The sequence below is a fragment of the Acinonyx jubatus genome, chromosome D3, assembly GCF_027475565.1.
Source record: "Acinonyx jubatus isolate Ajub_Pintada_27869175 chromosome D3, VMU_Ajub_asm_v1.0, whole genome shotgun sequence".
NCBI lineage: Eukaryota > Metazoa > Chordata > Mammalia > Carnivora > Felidae > Acinonyx > Acinonyx jubatus.
The window spans coordinates 22,143,998-22,165,508 of record NC_069392.1 but is presented as its reverse complement, the minus strand read 5'-3'; the positions used below and the strand labels follow the sequence as shown (position 1 = coordinate 22,165,508).

The window sequence follows — 21,511 nt, the reverse complement described above, 5'->3', positions numbered from 1 at the left end:
TCAAGAAAGCCTCCTCCTTTCTGACTTAGAGAATTGCACAACAGACTACATTTCCCTTTTTCCTTTCGCTGCCAGGAATCTCAGAGCCAACTTTGAAGCTCAATCAGGGTAACTATGTGGCCCCTTGTGATCTGAAACACTTATTTTTCTTTCTGTGATCTTAGTTTTCTCACTCTGCTTTTATATTCTCTAATGCTGATTCTCTTGATCCATTTTATCCATTTTTTCCTTAAGTGCCTTATGTTGTAAGGTGCTTTGCATGCTGTTTAGGACAAAGAGGACTATAAATAAATAAATACATCGTGGTTCCATTTCAACATTAATTGTATTGCTAAAAATATGGTAGTTTAGCATGATAAGTGAATTCTCCTACTGCATTGTCTAAATTTAGGGCAGAGGTGACCCAGAAATTATTTTTCTTCTATCACTAATTCTTGAGGTCCTTGGGTATGAAGCCTGGCACATAAAGGCCCTTACTGGTCTTGACCAGGTGAGTGTACAGATGATGAAAATAAGGATGAGCAAACTCATGGGGCGCCTGAGTGGCTCAGTAGGTTGAGCGTTCGACTTGCTCTGGTCATGATCTCACGGTTCGGGAGTTGGAGCCCTGCGTCAGGCTCTCTGCTGTCAGCGTGGAGCCTGCTTTGGATCTTCTATCTACCTCTCTCTGCCCCTCCACCACCTCACACATGCTCTTTCTCTCTCAAAAATAAATAAATGTTTAAAAAATGTTAAAAAAAAAAAAAAAAGACGAGCAAGCACGAAGAGCATCTCTCATAAGCTGAGTGATGTCAGGGTAGTCCTTCAGTGTTCTGGGGCTTCTGTTTGTTTATCTAGAAAACGGAAACAGTAATGTAGTCCCACCTTCAAAATGGTTGGGGAGATGTAGTGATGAGTAAGAAAACACTTTGTAAACTGTAAACTGTAGGACCATCATGGAGCCTGTGAGCTGGTGTGTCCAGGGGGATAGCTGTTGGTGATCATCCTGTTGGGATGGGAGTTCCCCTGTTCTGTTGACCCCCTGAAAGCCAGGACGGAAGAAGGCTCAGCTGGGTATCTGGGCTGCCCCTGGCTCCAGTGCATCCCTGGGGTCAGAGGCCCCTCCGTGCCGGTCTCCTCCAAGCCTGGGGCTTAGGCCACCGTCAGAGGACCACCATCAGCTGGAAGGTTGTCCACTCGGCTTGCCTCGTTTCCCATCAGCCCGGCATCTGGCCGCCTGGCCTCTGAGCTGTCAGATTCTGCCTTCTGCATTCATGGGGGAAAGGACCCCTTCCCCTTCAGACAGAGTGCCTGTGCCTAATTCATTCTGCTTCCTCCAACTCCACCTAGCCGGTCCTGATTCCCACAGTGTTTCCATCTCCCTGCTCATGGGATCCCTTTGGCAGCCCTTCGAAGCAGACAGAACAGCATTCATCACCGATTCCTCTTGCAGTTTCACTGATAAGAGAGCTGAGCTCACCCGGGAGGGTCACAGGACTGCACGTGGCAGAGCCACTGAGGACCCAGGCCTCAAGGGCAGGGCTTTCCAGGCCGAACAAAGGCCTCCCTTCCTCCCACCAACTGATTGTTTTCACCTCTTATTGGGACAGTAATCCAATAACCAATCAACAGTCCTTTGTTCTGTCTGGCCAGGGCAGGGCAAAGCACAGAACACCTGTCCTCTCCTCAGGGACCCAGAGCTCCGAACTCCCCTGCCTCAGACAGAGGTGAGGGAAATACCTAGGGGCCCAGGCACCTGGCTGGCCCCACAGCACAGCAGACAGGATGTGACATCCCTGTACTTCCCTCATTTCTGTGCCTTGGTGCTTGTTTTGTTTTCCTCTTGTTTCCTAGTAAAGATTTCTTTTGAAAAGCTACAACCTTGTCTCCCAGGAGAGAAGGGGAAGGAGGGCAGTGCTGGTGGGGAGTAGCCTGACCATGGGATCCAGCCCACTGGGAGGGGCCGTCACCGGCTGGACTTGGGGAGGAAGAGACCCAAATAGCTGTGGGTCAGGCCCCAGGGACCAGGCAGACTCCCCCTCCCAAGCCACTGCCTGTGCCACCCTTGACAATTTACACTTGGCATCTTCATAGACTCAGGAGGAGTGAGAAAAGGAAGGACTGCAAGGTGGCCTTTCTCAGACTTGGATAGCCACACAAATCCCCTGGGATCTTGTGCAGATTTCTATTCAGCAGGTCTGGGGTGGGGGTGGAAGCAAGATTCTGCGTTCCTGATCAGCTCTCAGGTGAGGCCAACGTTGCCCAGTGTCGTGGGTCAAGGCCCTTCATTGCACAGACAGCAGGGAGGACCACCGACTGAGCCCCCTGCTGACACCCAGTGCAGTGAGTGCTCTCTCCACCTTGGCCTCTAGCACCTTCTATGTGCCTCTTTCATCATTCACATCCTCCCGGATGTGCTCATTGTCCCCACTGGCCCTTGAGCTTCCAGAAGTCCTGGACTGTATCCTATTCACCTTTGGAACCCAACACAGGACCTGACGCTTATAAATGCTCATGAAAGAGCAAGCAGGTGACTCTCAGAAAAACTGCCCAGATCCTCAAATGAATCTCAGCTGGGGGAGCCCCAAGACCCAAACCCCAGAGCCTCTATGTCTATGGCTATCTGGTCCCAACCTCCCTTATTCCCCAAAGAAGGAGTCCCAGGAGGCTAGGAAGAAGGTTGCAGTGGAAGGAGGTCCCCACATGTGAAACAGACAGAGGGACAGGACAGCAGCGTTCATTATGGGAGGGCTGCTTAGGCCTAGAAGAGCCGGACAGAAAACCCCCGTCCCGGCCCCAGCATCCTGCACAATTCTGGACAGGACCCTTACTTAGATTTCCTGCTCCAAAGTCATTCATGCCTACGCCCTTTAGCTCCCCTTGGACAGTCACTGGGCCACTCCTTGAGGACAGCAGCTGGAATTTTCTAGATTCCTGAAGTTCCATGTAGCAGAAAGAGCATGAGATTTGGAGCTCAGGGGTGGTGCTAAACACTCTGCCAATAGGACCCCTGGCAAGTGGCTTTATCTGTCTGAGCCTCAGTTTCTCTCTCTGTTAAATGGCTCTTAGAGACTCATGGGGCTACAGTGAGAGGGCTGGGGCCTTTCTGGGCAACACTTCAGGGTCTGGAACCCACCCACCTTGTTCCACCTGTGCCTGTTCTGCCCACCACCCCCATGCACCCATGCCAGCACCCTTGCCCGGTGGAAGTGCCCCCCTCTTCCCAACCGCCTGCCCTTTGTCGAGCAGAACTCCACTCAGTTGGGTGGAGAGACAGTCTCGGCCCCTTCAGCCCCATCTTCCCACATCAATACAGTCTGGAGAGCTTGCCAAGAGCAGATTCTTTATTAATTTCTCTTTTTTCTTAAAAAAAAAGTATTCCTTCAGTATAAAAAATAAATATTTTAAATATGACATTGAATAAATAAAAATAATCTGTCAGTATGAAACATTCCCACAGGGTACATTCATCAAAGAGGAATTTGTCCCACAAGGCCAAGTCCTGTCCAGTAGAAAGGAAGGAGGGAAACACGGAGGGACAAACGGAGCCAGCAGTGTGAATGGGAGAGATGTCCAGGTACTGGAATCGAGGTCGGGGGGTGGGGTGATCTAAAAGGACCTCTGTACCATCTGAAGGGAAATTCTCACTTGATTCCAGCCTCCAACCCCACATGCTGTGTCTATTCTAGAGAGTCAGCAAGGTGGGGTGGGATTGCTTCAGGAGGAAGGAGTTGGGGGAGTCCCCAAAGAGGGGCAAGGAGAGGAAGAGGAGAGACAAATAAACCAGCGGTGCTCTTTTTGTTTAAAATGTTTTTAAATAAATAAAGTCCCCAATATTGCTTTGTCCATAAATTACAAAATGACTGTCCTACCCCCTCCTCTGCTGACAGCCTCTCCCTTCTCCTCTTGACCCAGGATGCAGGTGTGGGTCCACACCAGCAGATGAAAAACGAGGAAAAGGACAGCTTCCTGCCCTGCAAAGCTTTTTCCACACACAGAAGCTCCATAATTCCAGGATGCTGTGCAAAGTGGTCTTCTGGATTGGTTCTAGAAAGAGAGCTGAGGATGGGGGCTGAGGGACAGGGCAGGAAATAGGGGCAGGAAGGGCAGAGGCAGGAAGAGGGAGGCAGAGGGTCCGTGTTGGGCTCAGGGAAGGAGGTCCCCTTGGTCCCTGGGCCTCAGAGGCTGCCCAGGTGGGCTCAGCACTGGGAGTCGGTTTACTCAAGGTGATGGGATGATTAAGGACCCAGCTGGCCCCAAGCCTTCTGAGCTGTGTTCACCAAAGCGCAGGGAGGGCAGCAGGCTCAGACATTGGATGAGGGTGAGTGTGACCCAGATGAAGACAGCCTCAGAAAGAGGTTCATGGTCTCCTCTGCCACCCGCCACAAAATAGCCTTGCCAATGGGACGGACAACTCCCAACTCTGCACCCCCGCCTTGCCCCCTGCCCCAGGAGTCAGGGCCCACCTGCTGCCTCACCACCTGCCACCTGGTGTGCATGGGTAAAGTGCTCAGAGAAGACAGAGAGGTGCAAAGTGAGTGCAAAGTACCATAATCACATTGGCTGAACCACTAGGACCGCCACCCGCTTAGGGTTTGAGAAGAAGCCAGAATGCTGCTTTTAGCAGCTGCCCCAGCTCCGCACCCCCTCCCTTGCTCCCAGACTGGAGGGCGTTTCTCCACTAGCCTGGCCCCAGCACAAAGGAAAGGATCGGGTTCCCTGCCTGGGAGCCCAGACATGGGTGGGGGCGCGGGGGGAGGTGGGGCAGCAGGGACCACAGCTTCCTGGTCCTCAGCCCAGGGCCTCCCTGTTCTCCTCTCTGGAGCAGGGAGCTCCTCCCTGCACCGCCCCAGCTTCCCAAGGTCCAGCCAGGCCCTCTCGCCCTTTGTGGGTGTTTGGGCCACCCGAGAAGGAGCTTCCCCACTGTGTGCAAGCATGCTGGGTACTGCATGTGGATGTTCCAGAGCCCCTCAACTGCTGGCTTAGAGGCAGCCTGGGGACAAGGAAAGAGCAGCAGAGCAGGCCACCAAGAATGCCTTACCCAGTGCTCTAGGAGCACCATTTCAACCACGAATGTTGCCCCTGATCACAATTCCAGGAGGTGCCAGAAAACACGGAGTTGAACGAGCCCCCTGGAGCCAACCAACATGGCAGCCCTGTGGAAGGCCCCTGGCCACTCCACAAACTGGCCTGGCCTGCCTTGCAGCCAGGATCCTGATACCCCCAGAGCAAGTCACATTTGGGATGGGGTATGGAGCCAGGTCCCCTGCTCCCCTCCCCCACCAAGGCTGACCAGTTTTCTCAGATCCTGACCCTCCTCTGAGCTTCACCCGTAAGGCTTATTCCACTTGTAACATCCTTGACTTCTGGACCAGTCCCTGCTAAGGCCTGGCCCTGGCTCCTATAGGAGCCATCATATTATTTCTGTTGGGTAGGAAGCAGGGAAAGGGGAATTAACTTTGCCATTTAAAGCACCAATAAGTTAATATAAATAGGACATCATAATAAATAGACAATCATGCTGGGTCAGACACACAGCACTCTTGGCTCTCAGGCTTCTCTGAGACCCTGACCTCAGGTTCTGCTGTTCCCTTGCCCTAGGAACCAGAGATGACCTCTGGTCCCCCCTCAAGTACCTTTGTGTGACGTCACAGGGCCTCCCTGGGTCCCAGATGTGAGCTGCCACTCTTAACTACCTAGTCCTTCCCATCCCTTATAGACCATTGCCCAGAAGGAAGAATCTGGGTCCCCTCAGAACCTCCTCAGCTGACTTTGCCACCTGCCCACCTCCACAAACCCTACCTCCAGGTCCAGCCACCAGACCCTGGCCATCCCAGGCTTCAGGAAAGCCTGAGGGCAAGAAGGAGAGCTTGTCAAAGCTTTCCGGACCTCTCTTCCTTCCCAGGCCCGAAGGTGGCCTCTCTGCCTCCCTAGGAGCCTGAATGCCAGCGAGCTCATTCTGGAACTTTCTGCCTCATAGTCCAGTCCCTAGGCCTGAGCTCTCCAATCATGCTCAAGAGAAGGAGCATCTCAAACCAGAACTCCCTTCTCTAACTTCCACTTGCTATACTTGTAGGGGCCAAGGAGTCCTCAGGACCCCAGCTCCTCTGGCCTGCCCGAGCCCAGTCAAACCTTCCAAAACCTACATTAAGGGGCAGCAAAGGCACCAATGGCAGTCATTCTGCAGGGCTGGGAGAGTCCCCTGACCCCTGCTGTCTTGCCCCATGGTCAGGGTCACCATGGACAACTTGTACAGTTTTCTCACAAAGTCCCTGGCCAAGGGGACAAGTGGGGACAGAGGTCCAGCCCATAATCCCCTGACCAGCCCGACACCCTAGTGCCTGGCTGCAGTCTCCCAGAGGAAGGGGTGCCTTCTTCTAATTGGCGCTGTAGATAGGCCCTGCCTTTGGGTGTTTTGATTCTGCTCGGCTTCATCACAGCCCACCTAGAGGGGAATGGACTGTCCAGAAACCCCTCGGGGTCTGCCAGCAGTCCCCACTTGGGTCTGGCGATGCTCTGGGCCCTGGCCACAGTTTGACAGCTGCCTGAGCCTAAGATCTCAGGTCACTCACTGCATGCTTCAAGACCTCCTGTCTAGAAGGCCTGGGCCACCACAGCAATGACCTGTTTATACTTCCCCAGGAGCTGACAGCCCAGCTTCTTCTTCTGAAAGACGTCCTTGCCTGAGGTGTCAGGGCCATAGGCCACGTCCACGTGGGCCACGTGATACTTGTTACACAGGCGGCAGAGCACGTTGCTGAGGAGGCCCCGCATGATGTCTGCAGTGGCGTTCAGCTTGCTGTGGAGGCTGAGGGCATTGGGATTGAGGACCTTCTGGTCCCGGGTGATGTTGCCCAGGGAGGCACCAAGGTAAGCGATGATGCGGTACAGCTCCACTAACCGGGTCTTCTCTGTGCCGTTGGCATGGAATGGCGGGAAGTCCGTCACGTTGGGGCCGCACAGTTTGTCCAGGTTGTTGGGGAACGGCTCCCCCTGGGCCGTGTACTGAGGAGCAGAGAGGAGAGGGGAGGTGATGTGGGGGTCAGGGACGGGTATTTCAGCCCGGCCACGAAGCCTCTGGGTGAGCTCTTGGGTCTCAGTTTCCCACCTCTGGCACAGAGAGCTGACTACTTGCCCTGTAGGCATCTTGGGATTGTTATGAGAGCCCAGAATAATCGTGGTGTGAACACACTTGGTAAAGAATCAAGGGCCACACCAGGCAAGGGATCGTCATCACCACCAGCAAGAGCATCAGGGGACTGAAGGGAAACACCATGTCCCACTTCTTGCGGGCACACCACGCACACTTGCTCTTTCAACCCACCGTCCTCCTCTTCTTCCTTGGCGGCTTTGCACCTCCAGACACCCGCAGCCCACTTTCCCAAAAGCATCTCTCTGGCCCCCCTACTTCCTCTCTGTCTCTCATCGGCCTTCTGCTCCACGTGGGGGAGGAGTCCCTAGACCATCAGTGCCCGGCCTCTCCCTTCTCCCCCAGCTCTGCCCAGGATGAACTGGGCACCTTGGGAAAGTGGCTTCCAGTCTCAGAGCCTGGGTTGGGGGTGGGGGGCTCAGAAGCTGTGGGAGTCCGCATGTGGTTGAACCAAGCCCTTTCCCCATTCTCTCCTTCCAGCTCCAAAAGCTCTCTTCCCTGACCAGCCCCGACAGCCCAGGTCAGTGCAGCGGCCCTCCCCCCTCCCTCCCTCCTCTCTCAGGACCTGGAAGGGGGACTTACATAGAGAATAAAGAGGGCATTGGCACTGCCATTGAGCTGCGCCAGTTGGTTCCTGATCTGGTTCATGAGGTTGCTGTGACATGGGTGGCGTGTGGCACAGGTGGCGTTGACAGGGGTGATAGGAAGGGGGCTCCCCGCCCCATGTTTCCAGTGCAGAACCAGCAGCAGGGGCACGACTCCTGGGGATAGGCAGGAAGGAGCCATGAGCAGGGGGTAGGGGGCGGGCAAGGGGGCTCATGGCAGAAGATGCGCCTCATCTCCCCAGGGACACCAGTGCCCTGGCTCCCCCTCTGGCTCTATCTTCCCCTGGTTGCTTCTGGTTTTCATGAGGTCACTGCATCTGTTTCTATGTCTCTCTCTCTCTAGCTCTGCTTCCCTCCACTTTCCCAGTTTTCCCTTCTCTTTCCTGAGAGGACACGAGCTGTTCCCACCAGCAGGGAGCTGGGTTCAGGGTGACACCAACCACCCAGCCCTTTCCCCTGAGGCCTCTTGCTCCTCTGGGTGGAAGGGACCATGCCCCAGGCCCAGCGAATCTCAAGAAAAAGAGAGGCCCCTATCTTCCCACCTCGAAGGATGGTCCAGATTCCTGCACATTGTTTCATGCTCACTGACCCACTGCGGGCCAGGTCTCCCAGATGGGGACCCCATGGGACCCTGGTGGGGGAGGGGGTGGATCTTCTGTTGACACCTATCTCTTTAAACCTGTCATTTGATTCTGACTCCCAGGGTCATTTGTCCCCTAATTTCGCCTGCCACCCTCCCCCATCTCTTCTATAGCTTTCCTTCTCCAAATGTGGCCACTCGCCTATCTAGGACCTTCAACCCCACCCCAATTCTGCAATTCTGCCCCCTCTCCAACCCCAAATCATCATTCAGAATTTCTTGTCCCCCCCCCCCCGACCCCCCACCCCACCACCTGCTCTGCACAGCTCCTGCCTCCATGCCATCCCCCTCTTGTCCCAGGCCCTGGGTTAGGACAAGGAAAATCCTGGGGTCCCACAGGCCCTCAGAGCCTTAGGGAGGCAAAGGAAATGGTGCAACTAGAAAAGAGAAAAGGGAAAAGGTCACAGGCAGCCAGGTTGGCGGGGGAGGAAGGAAAGTGAAAGGTGACAGGAGAGCTGGGAGCTGTCGGGGCCTGTCCTGGGTCGCCCCTCCCTCCCAAGGCGCCTGCTTCCCCTATTTACTCTCAGGTCCCTTCCGAGGGGCTTCTCCTGGTGGCCCACCAGCAGGAGCTGGGGGTCTGCAGACCAGTGAGGCTGGAGAACCGGTGAGGCTGGGGTGAAGGGGGGGTGCTGGAGCGCCTCAGGGATCTCCCCTGCTGGGACAGTGGCAGCCTCAAGTTCACTTCTCTTGGGTCCCCTGTTCCTCCCAACATCCCCAGGCAGCTCTGAGGCCCCCGGGAATGGTCAGGGGCCCCCCACACCCCCGGCTCACCTAGCAAAGACCACAGCTTTCCAGGCACTAGCAGATGGAGGCAGCACCTGCTTCCGTCCCCGCCGGAGTTTGCAAGCTGCTCGGCGGCCGGTGCCCCTCCCTGGGAGCAGCCCGGGACGCGGTTGGAAAAGAGAAAGCGGAAAGACAGAAAGAAAGAAAGAGGGAGGGTGAATCGGGAGAAAGCGGAGCGGGAAGAGCAGCAAGGGAGAGTGGCAGGAACAAGGAGGAGGAGGAGGAGGAGGAGGAGGAGGAGAAGGAGGAAGAGGAGGAGGTGGAGGAGGAGCAGGAGGAAGGCTTCGGCAGCCCCCTCCGTTGCCCGCCAACCTGCTGGCCCCCGGGCAGGCTGGGCGCGCGGTGCCGGGACCATGTGTCTGCGCTCGCTCCCGGCCGCCACCCAGCGCCTCCGGCAGCCCGGGCCGGTTGCACGGGTGCCCGGAGCCCGTGTGTCTGAGGCGGGTGGGTGTCCCGTTCGCGATCGCCAAGTGCCCCAAGCTGCCGCAGCACCGGCAGTGGGGCGCGGAAGCCGGTGCGGGGCGGGTGGATTTACCTGCCGCCAAGACCTTCATTATGGGCTGGACTCCAGAGGGCCTTGGAGGAGACCTTAGATGCCGGCAGTTTTCAGAGATTCATGCTCAACGGGGAATTTGCCTGATTTATATACTGGAGCCTGTGTTGTAAGACAGAGAGAGAAACAGCTATATTTAGCAGGGATCCCCGTCCAGGAAGTTGTTTGAGGTGCATCATAGGAAATTATGAATGGAAGAAAGTGAGAGTTGGGGGGGGGGAGTGAAGGGGGAGGGTGGAGAGAGCAGACTTTTTCCCTCTTCTAAGAATTTGATTGATAAAATTATAATGAACTCTTCTACAAAACAGCCTGTGGTTTTCCTGAATGGCTCGCCCTAGGAGTTGTTTGAAGTTGGAGAGGGCAAGGAGGGTCCCTAGGCCGAGTCATCGGGGTCCCCGTGGCTGTAGGTGCTCCAGACAGCCCTGACTCACCTGGGTTTGGGGAGGTGGCTTGACCATAGGCAAGCAGATGGAGGCTGGCACCTGTGGCCCCCTGATCAAGGGATTTTGGGGGCAGTGGGGAGGAGGCAGGCTGGGGCTTGGCTGAGAAGGAGGCTCCAGGAAGAGGGGCTGGGGCCCTGCTTGGACTTTAGACAGTAATAAAGCAGAACTGAACGTGGGCACCTCAGAGGTAGCCTCCTCCAACCTGCCCATTGCCACTGGGCAAAATGGGGCTCCAAAGGCAACAGGTTGCCCAGAGTTCCACAGGGTCAGACCTCCTGACCACCATCAGCAAGCCTGCATTGCTGACCGCAGGTACCTGTGAGGCTGGGCAAGGGCTGGGAAGATGGGGAGGGGAGAGGTTGCTGTGACTTAGTAGTTCCTTGGGGACAGCCTGAGAAACTTCTGGGAAGGTGTTGTGTGTCTGGGGTTTACCTAAACTCTGCAACCCCAGCTTGCCCTTCAGGGGAAGGTGGTCCAGTGTTTCCATTCTGGAGGGACACCCGAAGCAGAGACCCAGGTTTCTTCCTCAGGATGCTGAGGGCTGGCCGGGGACGAGAGAAATAGCTTGCTCCTCAAAACCTGCCTTGGAAGCCCCTTGGGGCTCAGCCTCAGAGAATAATGGTGGCCCTCAAAAGGTGCCTCTAAGGTGTCTGTAAGGCAGGGTCACAAATTCTGGTGTCTATCGTGGCCAGTTAGATTTGTAAATGAGTGAGGAGAGGCAGGAAGGAATGGTGGGGACCAGGGCAAAATGAGCACAGGGACAGCTCCCCCCAAAAAGCATTTCCAAAAAATGATGTGAGTGAATGCTGGCCAGAGAACACATATCTGGCACCACACTGTCCCCCCAAGTGGTCAGGGGCACCCTTTGTCCCAGGAGATGTCTCATTCCCCCAGGGCCAGCCTGACCCCAACCAGAAAACAATGTGGGAGAGTTGGTTTTCCAAGACCAGGGAGACGCACAGCCTTTCCCTGACCCCTAGCACCCCGTACTCACCCCCTCACCCATCCCCCATGCATGCCCCCAGCTCCTGCCTCTTGCCACATCCTGGACCTGCCCAGCCACGCGTTCCTCCCTCATCATGCCAGGACGAGCCCTCGTGCCTGCTGCGGTCGGTCCCCCTGCCCCCACACACACCCTGCCCTCTCCAGGCTCACTTCCCTCATGCTCTCCCAGCAGGGCCTGGGATGTGGGGTGATAAAACTGCCCATCCCAGCTGGCACTTCCCAGTAGGAAGGAGGCTGGTAGAGTCCAGACTGGCTCTCCTTCCTCTTCCCTACCTTCCCCCTGGTCTCTTCCTTGGAGGGCCATAGAAGACCCCACCTGGCACTTGCTCCTCCCATGCACCTACTGTGGGATGGGCATAGGCCCCCAGGAGGCCCACCTACCCCAGCCTAGCTCGGATGACCCCAACAGCACTCCTCTACTCTCCCGCATGAGGGCCTGACATGAACACAGAGCACATCAACATGAACGCTGCATCAGCCTCCAGTCCTAATGCCACATCTCCTGGACCCCTGTCACCTGACTCAGCCTGGTGCTTCAGATATCAAATCCATTTGACAAGGCCCCACTGTGGCCCCATCTATGGATCCCCTTGTTCCCCTACCTGAGACTCTCACTAGGTGCCCTGATTTTCCTAGAGGCTGCGACCCTGTGCTGCCACTCTCCTGCCCCTGTCTCTTCCCTGCATCCTTCTGGGTGGACTTCCGTGTCCTCGTACTGTCTTCTGGCTCCCACGCCAGCCCGACAATCCACCCCCAATCACCATGTAATCTCAGCCCCACCCCACAGGAAACAGGAAGTGGGGGCAGAGTCTAGAAGATATTTAACTCCCTCCCCAACCGGCCCCCTTCCCATGCCTCAGTTTCCCCTCTCACGGTACCTGACTTGGTCCATGCTCCCCAAGAGCTGTGGGCCCCTTGGCACCCCAGGCCCAGCCTCCCTTTCCTGTCCATGTCCAGGCACCACCTGCACCGGCCTCTGGGGGGAAGCTTGGGCAGGGTCTTGGAGCCGCCAGGCTGTGAGCTGCCTGCAACGTGGCCTCGGTCCCCAGGAATCGGCCGCCCAGACCGCGCTCCAGGCCAGCTTTGGTCTCCTGGAGTTTGTTTTCTTCCCTCCCTCTCTACGCTGTGTGTGTGTGTGTGTGTGTGTGTGTGTGTGTGTTTTCCCCTCGGCTTCCTCACGGAAGGCATCCTCCCTTCTTGGCTGCATGCTCCCAGGGTCGTGACCCCAGGCCCCACCCTGGAGTGGCAGCCCCAGCTCAGCCCCTTCCAGCTGTGACTTCATCCCCAGCCTGTCCTGCTCCTGCACCCTGGCCTGCTGGGGATTTGACCTGCCTCAGAGTGAGGGGGACAGGAAGGGTCCACATGGGACCCTTCTCTGCCTGGGCAGGGCACTGCCAGGTCAGGGCCCCAGGGTGCTGTCTCCAGGTGGCTGTGCCAGCCACTTGCTCATCTCCTCTCCAGGAAGTAAGCCCATGTGTCGACCTTCCCTGGGCCCCTCAGGTCTCTTTCTGTCCAACATAGTCTGCTGCATGTGGCCATCCAGGCCTCCTTTTCTGCTGATTCTTACCCTCCATCCATAAGCCTCTCCTAGAAAGTCACAAGTGTTTTATTTTTCAGATGGGGAAACTGAGGCTTGGAGAAGTCAAGGCACTTGCCCAGGGCCATGCAGGGACAATACAGCAGGGTCTGGAACCCAGGCCTCTGGCTTGCAGGCCACGGTGATACCAGAAGCACCTCCCACTCTGATGAAAGCAAAGGTTGATGAGGAACACATAGGCCACTTCTTCCAGGATGTCTCCCCTGCACACGGCCCAGACCGGCTCGAGTCTGCCTCATCCTGCCTGCTCTCCTTTCAAGTGGAGACAAGTCTTATTCCTTGCTCTTCGAGGGCTTGGATGGGGTCTGGTACTCATTTGTACTCTTGACAGCATCTGGCTTAGGGTTACACCAGAATAGATGCTAAGTAGCTTTTAAATGCATTTCACAATTTCCAAAAGCTCTCTGTGCCAAATGTCTCGTGGAGAGACGTTGTGGAGCTTCGTGGTTTGAAGCGTGGACTTTGGCCTCAGTCAGAGCCGGGTTGGAGGTTTGGCTTTGCCAGTTATGAGCTGGGTGACTTTGGAGAAGTGAGCACCCTGGGGCCTCAGTTTCTCCATCAATAAAATGGGAATAATGGTACCTACTCTGTGGGTTCACCGTGAGGTGTCAGGGCTCAGCATAGTTCTGGGCACCTAGCAAGCCCTCTATACGTCAGCATTGATTCCTACCAGGTGAGGATCCTTACCTCACCCGTAAGGTAGGGGGTTTTGTCCCCATTTTACAAATGAGGAAAGTGGGCACACTCCAGGGCTGAGGGAGAAAAGCTGAGAGGATAATGGAGGCAGGACACGCTTACAGACCCTTGAGGGACACCCCGGGGAGATCAGACAGCTTACATGGCGGGGGATGGCATGGCAGTCCGCTCACTCCCCCCTTGTCCCCTCCTGGCCCCTGACCACCCCCACCCCAGGCCTGAGCTGAGGACAGCAGCTGACCCCGGGCTCACCGCCCCCAGGAACTGATTCACCCCCAGGCCCCATCTGAGAAGGAAGGAGACATAGCTCAGCTCAGAGGGGCTTGAATCACCAGCCGCCCCCTGCGGAGCCCCAGGGGGGGATGTGGGGGCGGGGGCCAGCCCCCTGCCTGTCTGTCTGTCTCTTTCCTGGGCCTCGGGGCACTCAGGGGAGAGGGCAGTGTGGCAGTGGCCATCGGCAGGGGGGTGGCTGGGAGGTACCCTCACAGTCAGGCATCCTGTGTGGGCAGCCAGTAGCGGTTACTCACCAGGTAAGCAGCTCTCTGGGCATCGGGGAATTCCCCAAGACCAGTGACCCAGAAACAGTGCTCCGGGCAACCCCCACTGCCCAGGCCAGCCCCCTCCTTCCTTCACCATCCCCTCCCCTGTGCCCAGCTAAGATCTCAGTTCTCTGAAAAACCAACCAGCAGCTGCTCTTAGCCACCAGCTTTGCCCAGCCCCGTGCCTTGATGTTCCCACTTGGGAAATGAGCTCAGGGGAGTCAGATGGGCCCCGGGGAGGAAGGTGGGGGTCAGAGGCTGTGGTCCAGGACTAGGGCAAGTGAGGGGCAGCCAGAGTAGACAGGAGCAGCTCAGGAATTCCTGGCACAGTGCTGGAAGTTGGGTGTCCTGTCCAAAAAGGGAAAAGCATCTCATTATTCAACACTTGAGAAGTGAAAGTGTAGCTACACCTGTGGCCCCAGCCGGCAGCCCACAGTACCACGAAACCATCCACATGCCCTTGTGGACTTTCCTGTGGCCCAGGGCCCCGTCTTGCAAGTCAAGCTCGGGCCAGCCAGGACTACGCTGGTGGTGGTGCCCATGGGTAAAGGTGTGGCTTAGAGCCAGGCGAACCTGGGTTCCAATCCTGCCCACACCACCTACCAGCTGTGTGACCTGGGGCAACCGGCTTCCTTTCTCTGAGCCGTGATTTTCCCTCTGGAAGTAGGGAATCCTATAATGCTGTCATGAGGATGTTAAGTGGGAAACACAGATAAAGTGCCTAACACGTGACGGTCATTCTAACCAGAGATCTGAGTGGTCACAGGAGGGGTTCAAACCCCGGCTTGAGTCAGGGGTTTGGGTCAGAGAGTTAGGCCAGAGAGGGCCCCTGGGTCAGTACACAGAGCATGGCGTGGGTCCTGGGGGGACAGGCAGCTTTCCAGAACCTCAGCAGGGAATAAGTAATACTTCCCACCTCAGCATTCTAGAGAGCCCAGCTGTTGTTAGGACTCTTGAGGCCCAGGCTCTGGGCATATAGTCTGCTCTTTCTCACCCTCACCCCATCACATCTCTGGCAGGGACCAACTATACCCCTCAGGGCCAAGCACAGTCCCGAAGCCATCCTGGCCTGCTTCCAACTGCCCCCATCATCATCCGGACATTTCCCGACTGGTTCTGCGTCAGGAATCACCCCCCTGGAGGTGAATCAGAGTGACTGCATTTTTCTTCAATTCTGATAGAAGTTGCAAGGGAAGCAGCAGCCCACAGAGCCCTGATCCCATCACCAGCAGGGTCAAGAGGCTGCCTCCAAGGCCCATGTTGTTGCAGGAAGTCTGGTTCCACTCCGGGGTCTGCCCTCAGCATCTCCATCTTTAGAATGGGTTGCTCACCTCTCTCTTCATTCATCAGCATACCCTCTGTAAACACTTTGCCCTCCTCCGGGCTCTCCCTGAGTCTGCAACTAGCTCGAGACTGTAGCAGGAACATGTCGAGAGCAATACTTTCTATCATGCTATAGGTTTCAGTGGCCTCTTAGCAGCCCATGGATTCAATTTGGAGGGATTGCCGCAGCGCTTTCAAAACGGAAATGGAATGGCAAAATCATCGGGCATCGCCCGGAGCGAGGGCAAGCACCGTTCCACAAAACTTTTTTTCCCGTTGTCTGTATGTGTCAGCGTGCGCATCATCTTCTGGTTGCAAGGTGCAATGTGTTTCTAACTGTGGGTCGCGGTCAACAACGTTTGTAAGCCACTGGTATCGATGATGAAAGCCAGGCCCTGAGGGGCTGAGGAGTGACTTGCTCAAGGTCGCTCAGCGGTTGGCAGCATGGGACTCATGACTTCTATGTCATCCGCCATCCCTTCCAGCTCAGGAATGGACGGGAAGCGCTGCAGGTGGGGCGGGGCGGGGCGGGTGCTCCTGGTGTGGGGTGGAGGCCTGTCATCACCTTGTGTGGGACAAAGGCCCTCCTGGGCCCCAACCTCCCACTGTCCACTCCCTTCCGTAGCCTCAGACCCCCAGCTCCCCACCCCAACCTGCCCCACCTCGGTGGGGTGAGGACAGTCATGGGCCTTTCCTCACTCATCCACAGGAGCCCTTCATCCTCACCAAAGGCGGTGGCTGGAGCAGGGTAGCCTACAACCCAGAGGCTAAATCCATGTCTGGGAGTGCCTGCCGGGCATCCCATGGGTCTGTCTGTCTGGGTCTGAATGGGCACTCAAACGTGAGTGTAGCAAGGGCCTTTGTGTGTCTGCACATCTGTGTTCAGCCATGTCTGACCCTATAAATGTGCACGCGTGTGCCTGTGCTGGTCTGTTTGCTTGTGGGAGAGAGCTGAAGCATGCACATCTCCAGCTGACCTTGTGAGTCCTCTGTGTAACTGTGTGGATGTGTAAGTGACTGTGTGCGTGAATCCTGTACACGTATGCATCTGACCTTGTGTCTGTGTGAGTCTGTGCGTGGCAGGGGGTCTCTGGTCACAAGCGAGGAGGCATGACCATGTGCGTGTGTGTGTGTGTGTGTGTCCTGAGTGTGTCTCCAAAATCCCTACCCCTCACCCTCCAGCTCCCGCCCCTGGGAACCGTGTGGCAGCCTCACGTCACGGGGGCCACCAGCAGCTGGTTTCCTCCCCACCCCGCCCCAGGCCCCCCCTGCCCTGGCCACCCTGACTCTTGGCACAGGGACAAAGCTGATGTCAGAGTTGAGCTGACAGCTTCCTTCTCCCACTGGATTTTCCAAAAGAGAGAGACCACAGCTCGGCTCCTATTAAATAATCATGGGGCCGGGGGTGGGGGGGGAGGGTGGGGGGAGGAGGATGTTTCACTCAATGATTTCCTGAACTCAGAGGCAATAAACAGAACAGGAAGCAGCCCTGTGGACCCACTCAGCCTGAAACTGGCCAGCCAGAGGTGGGGCCCAGGCTCCCTCCCGAGTCAAGCTCACTGGAGCCACCCAACCCGACCCCAGAGATGATGTCAGGGAGGCAGTCAGGCCCTCTCTCCAAACTGTCCCTCAGTGCCTGCAGGGACTGAGGAAATGTTCTGAGGACGGTGGGTGGGAGGTGATAAGATGGAAAGAGCAGAGTGGCCCCCTCCCAGTGGGTGGGGATGATGGAGGGAACGAGGCCCAGTCAGGGTTGGACCATTCTCTTCCCTGGGAAGAGAAGAAAAGATGAGTTCCCTGAAGTCAGGGGAGGGACAGGACCAGGTAGGGGAGCAGCTCCTGGGGAGCAAGGAGAAAGCCAGGCCTCCCCCTGCCTCCCTCAGGCAATCTGGATATGATGCCTGTCTCCCACAAACCCTGCACCTGTGGGCCACTCCAGCCCTGCTTCCCACCCTTTCTGGGTTACATGGCTGGCACACTTCAAACCCCAAAGGCCACCATGGGCCTCTGTCCCAATTAATGTCCCCCAAAGCAAGCATTACAAAGTGCTTCCTAAAGTCCCCTATTAACTTCAGTCCTAGTTGGCACCTCCAAAGGAGGCATTTTAATCCTGTTTCACAGACATGGAAACTGAGGCTCAGCGAGCTGAACGTTTGACCAAGGCCACACAGAGTGTGATGGAGCCGGTTCTCCCCCACACCCCCACAGCCTCTCCACAACAGGACCCAGGATGGCAGGTGTGGCCCGCAAGCCGGGCAGGGCCCACTGGCCACAGGGGCCATGGGGGTCCCTGGGATGTGTCGTCTCGGGGGAGCCCCTCCTTCTGCTTGGGCCGGTCACTCAGCTGCTTATCAGCCACAGGACTCCATGACACAATCCTGCTCTGATCTCCTGCCCAGCAGGGCCCCTTCCACCCCGGCCCCACCCCAGGACCCTGTTTCCGTTTCCTCCCTTTCTGGGTGGGACCAGGCCTGCCCCGGGATCAGAGTGGGCAGTTGGGAGAGCCAGTATCCCTGCCAGCCCCTCCGCAGCCAGGAGCTTCCACTTGCACTCTGGCCAGCAGGTGGCCAGCAGGGGACCCTCACAGAAGGAGGATGGTGGCCTATAGTTCCCCATCCTTAGACTCTCTTCTGAAAGCCCACTTCTCCCAAGAGGTCTGAGGAGGAGGAGGGAACTTAGAGACCATCATGGCCTCTCTTGGCCTCGGTGTCCCCACTTGTAAAGGGAAAAGTTTGGGAGGATGAGACTAAGGGGTGGGGGAGAACTAGGTGGGCTCAGCAACTGGCCAGACCTCAGGTCCAGTCATAGCTCTGACACTTAAGAGCTGTGGCCCTCAGACAGGGGCCGTCATCTCTCAGACCTCCAACATCTACAAAATGGGACGGAACATCATCAACCCGTGAGGGTAGCAACACCCTCTGGAAGGTGGGCCTAAGTTATAGATACTAACCTAGCTGTTAAAATTCCACAGGTGGGACCCAGAGAAGGGAAGTCACTCTTCCAAGGCCACAGGCCACATAGCAAATTAGTGGCACATCCCCCAACAGCATGTGTGTGGTTTGCCTCACTTGGACTCTCAGAGTTGGGAACCCTGAGTTTTAGTCCCCTTTGGTTGTGAGAATTCCAGAAGGAAGCTTCTTGGAGTCTCAGCTTCTTCAGCTGTAAAACAGTTCTAGAGAAGGCCATCAGTCTCAAAGGATCCAGAAACGGCTTTTCAAGATGTGGACTTTGGGGTCTGGTGATGGAGGACAGAGAAAGTCTTCCAGGTGCCCTGGAAAGCTGGGCCCGGCAAGGTTGAGAGCTAGGTCCCTGGCTCGGAGCCCTGCGTTCTCCTCCGCCCAGCCACTTAGGTCCGCTCCAAGCCGCGGGCTGCAGCGCCCCCCACTGCCCAGTCAGCAGCAGCCGCCTTGGCCACAGCACCAACAAGCCCCAGGATGGCGTTTCTCGCGCCGGTGCCTCCCCCAGGGCTGGGCAGGGCGGTAATTGGGAGGGGGGATTGAGGAAGTGGGCGGGGATGCCTGAGGCACCGAATGGAGGGTAAGCAGAGGCCCTTGGCCAAGACCGGGGAAGAGGACACACGCGTATGGGTCCTGGGCGAACCTTGGCCTGGCCCAGCACCTACGTGGGGAAGAGAAGGAGAGAGCCCCGAGTACCGGCCGCAAGGGGGCGCCAATGACCACACTCAGTGGGCTGGGGTGGGGCGGAGTGCCTGGATCCAGCTGGAGATCTGGAAGGAGGGAGTTGGGGACACCACCGCCCCTTCCCACCCACCTCGGGCCCCAGAACCACCTAGTTCACGTAGGACAGGCTCTGGGGACAATGTCCCCGCCATCCCGGAAGCTTCTCCACAGTCAGGAACTGCTGATGGCAAGATTGGGGTCCAGCCCCTTCTCAGGTTATTTGTGCCAAGGTGCCCTCTCCTCTGGTGCAAAGCTCTGCACAGACTTCAGTTGTGTTTTTCCTTTTTCCTCACCAAGCTGGTGCTTCCACAATTAGGCCCATCTTACAGAGTGAACAAAGCAGAGTGGTCGAGCCCTGTGCTTGACAAGGTCAAAAGTGTAGGAGCCGTGACCTTGACTGACCACACACCCCAGAGCCTCCAGTGAGGGACTTCGCTTTGCCCTTCTCCCCAACGCATAGGCAGGCAGGGTCCACCCCATGACCCACCACAGCCCCTTCTAAAGAGACAGGGACCCTCTGCCTGCCACATCTCCATCTGAGGAAAAACCAGGCTGCCATGGCCTCAGAACCCTCTACTTCTTTGGGGTAAAGGGAACTTGAGGGTCCCTTGGGAATCCAGGAATCAATACCCTGAAGAGAGGTGACCCTCTGGGATCACATAAAACCAGGATTCTGGCATCCCCATCCAGTTCTCTCTCCTCCACTCTTCCGTGATCTTTAACCTTTAGTGACCCGTAACACTTTCGAATCTAGCATCCGATCTATCCACTTTACCTCAACATCTTTGGTGAGATGGGCAGGGAATGTCTTCCCACGCCTGTTACACAGCTGGGAAGACTGAGGCTCGGAGAACTGTGCAGGCCACCAGGTACCCCCCCCTCCCAAACACTGGAGGATTTGCTGGTGCTGAGGATAGATTTGGGGGCTGGCATCTAACCACCCCCGCCCCACTCCCACCCCCCGCCCCAGCCCTGCCCTGTGAGGGAAGCCTACCGTGGTCTGTTCTGGCGCAGGACCCTCTGGAGTCTCACAGGTGTTTTCCAGGTCTTCAATGGGACACCATCGACTTCAGGGCCAGGCCTCCTCTGCTTCCCTCTCTTGCTGAATCTTCTCTGGAGACAGCTCCTCACACTGCACCCCACTTGACTTCCCGTCAAGTGCCGCGTGGCCCTGAGGCTCCCCCCACTTCCACCCCACCCCCTGGCTGAAGGGCTGGGTGCAACAGGGGCAGAGAACCCCAGGCCCCTGGCCAGACTGTGCCTAACAGGGGCAGGATCTTCAGGGTGGCCAAGGGGGAAAAGTGGGGCTGCGGCTGGGGCTGGGGAGGGGGCGACCCTGTGCCCAATGCCCCTACCCAGTGCTGCGTGGCAAGGCCGCTGGGACCTGAGTCACAACTGACTGGGCCGCACCCAGCCTGCCTGGGTGACCCAGGCCAGCATAAGGCGATGACTGAGCAGCCCTCCGCATGACCGGCCGGGGTCGGCCTTAGGTGTTTTGACTCAGACCTGCCACAAGCCGTGTGCACCAGGGCCATGCCCCTTGTCCCTGTCCCCAGAAGAGTCACAGGGCCGCAGCTGTCCCCCTGGACACAGTGCCCCCCCCCCCAAGCCACCACACGCTTTCCGGACACCCACCTCAGAACCCCGGAGTCACCTGGCCCGTCTGGTTGGCCCTCCTCCACAGGCTCCAGGGCCCCACCTGCCCAACCCACCTCCCTGGGAGACCTTCGCCCCTCCCCGAGCCAGGGAGCAGAGCCCAGCCCTTGGGGCCGCCCCAGGAAGCAGGGAGTGGGGCTGGCCAAGTGGAAGGCCTCTCCAACGCTGACCATGGACTGTGAGCCTTGCCTCAGCATGGAAAAGGTGGTCTGTGTGCACTCTGGGTCCCAGGCCTGGTGTGGAGGGTAGGGGGTGCAGGGGGACAGGGGCACAGAGAGAAAAACCGTGAAGAGAGCAATAAGGAAAAAGGGAAAATGAGAGAGAGAAAATACAGAGAACGTTGCTTGTGCACCTGCTCAGTAACCGCTTACGATAATGCCGAAATAGTGCAGTGTTTGTGTGGTCTCCTGGGAAATCGGTCACAGCCAGGGCGGTGGGCCAGTTCAGCCCATTGTACAAAGGGGAAAGCTGAGACTCAACCCAGGAGGTCACACGGCTTTGAGGGCAGGGTGGCTGGGGGTTGAACTCATTTTACTTAACTCTCAAGTATTTTCTCATCCTTCGAGAAAGAGGAGGAAAAAAATCACATTAATAGTGGTGGACAGTGAAGGCCATGGAGGCGAAAAACCCACCTCTGCCGTTTGCAAGCTGTGTTTGTTTTGTGGATAGGTAGTAAGTGCACCCCATCCCCACCTTTTTCCAGCAGTGTCCCTGCCCTCTGGGATCCCTGTCCTGGGGAACTTTCCATCCTGTGTGTTACATGTAGTTGACTGAAGGTCTGTCACTTTGAAAAACTTGAAAAAGAAGAAGAAAATCTGGCTTCAAGCTGAAGCCTGCAACAAGGCCAGGACCCCTTTATCTT

General features: G+C 56.9%; 1 protein-coding gene across 3 annotated transcripts; it reads right to left on the bottom strand.

Moving 5' to 3' along the window:
• Positions 1-3,301: 3,301 nt before the first annotated feature.
• On the bottom strand, positions 3,302-20,145 carry LIF (LIF interleukin 6 family cytokine). Of its 3 annotated transcripts, none has more exons than XM_015081503.3 (4): positions 19,988-20,145; positions 9,693-9,812; positions 7,712-7,890; positions 3,302-6,984 (listed from the first exon to the last, which is right to left on the bottom strand). In XM_015081503.3, the coding sequence occupies exons 2-4, from the start codon at positions 9,709-9,711 to the stop codon at positions 6,574-6,576; spliced, it is 609 nt and encodes a 202-aa protein (XP_014936989.1). In that variant the 5' UTR covers positions 9,712-9,812; positions 19,988-20,145; the 3' UTR covers positions 3,302-6,573. The 3 variants fall into 3 exon arrangements, with proteins under 3 accessions (XP_014936989.1, XP_014936988.1, XP_053061962.1); XM_015081502.3 differs by lacking the exon at positions 19,988-20,145 and adding an exon at positions 12,037-12,376; XM_053205987.1 differs by lacking the exon at positions 19,988-20,145 and adding an exon at positions 11,761-11,779.
• Positions 20,146-21,511: the final 1,366 nt, after the last annotated feature.

Excerpts from the sequence above, each read along its gene's own strand:
- LIF (XM_015081503.3), bottom strand. Across the intron at positions 6,985-7,711 it reads ATGCCCTCTTTATTCTCTAT|TACACGGCCCAGGGGGAGCC; the intron begins GTAAGTCCCCCT and ends TCTGCTCCTCAG.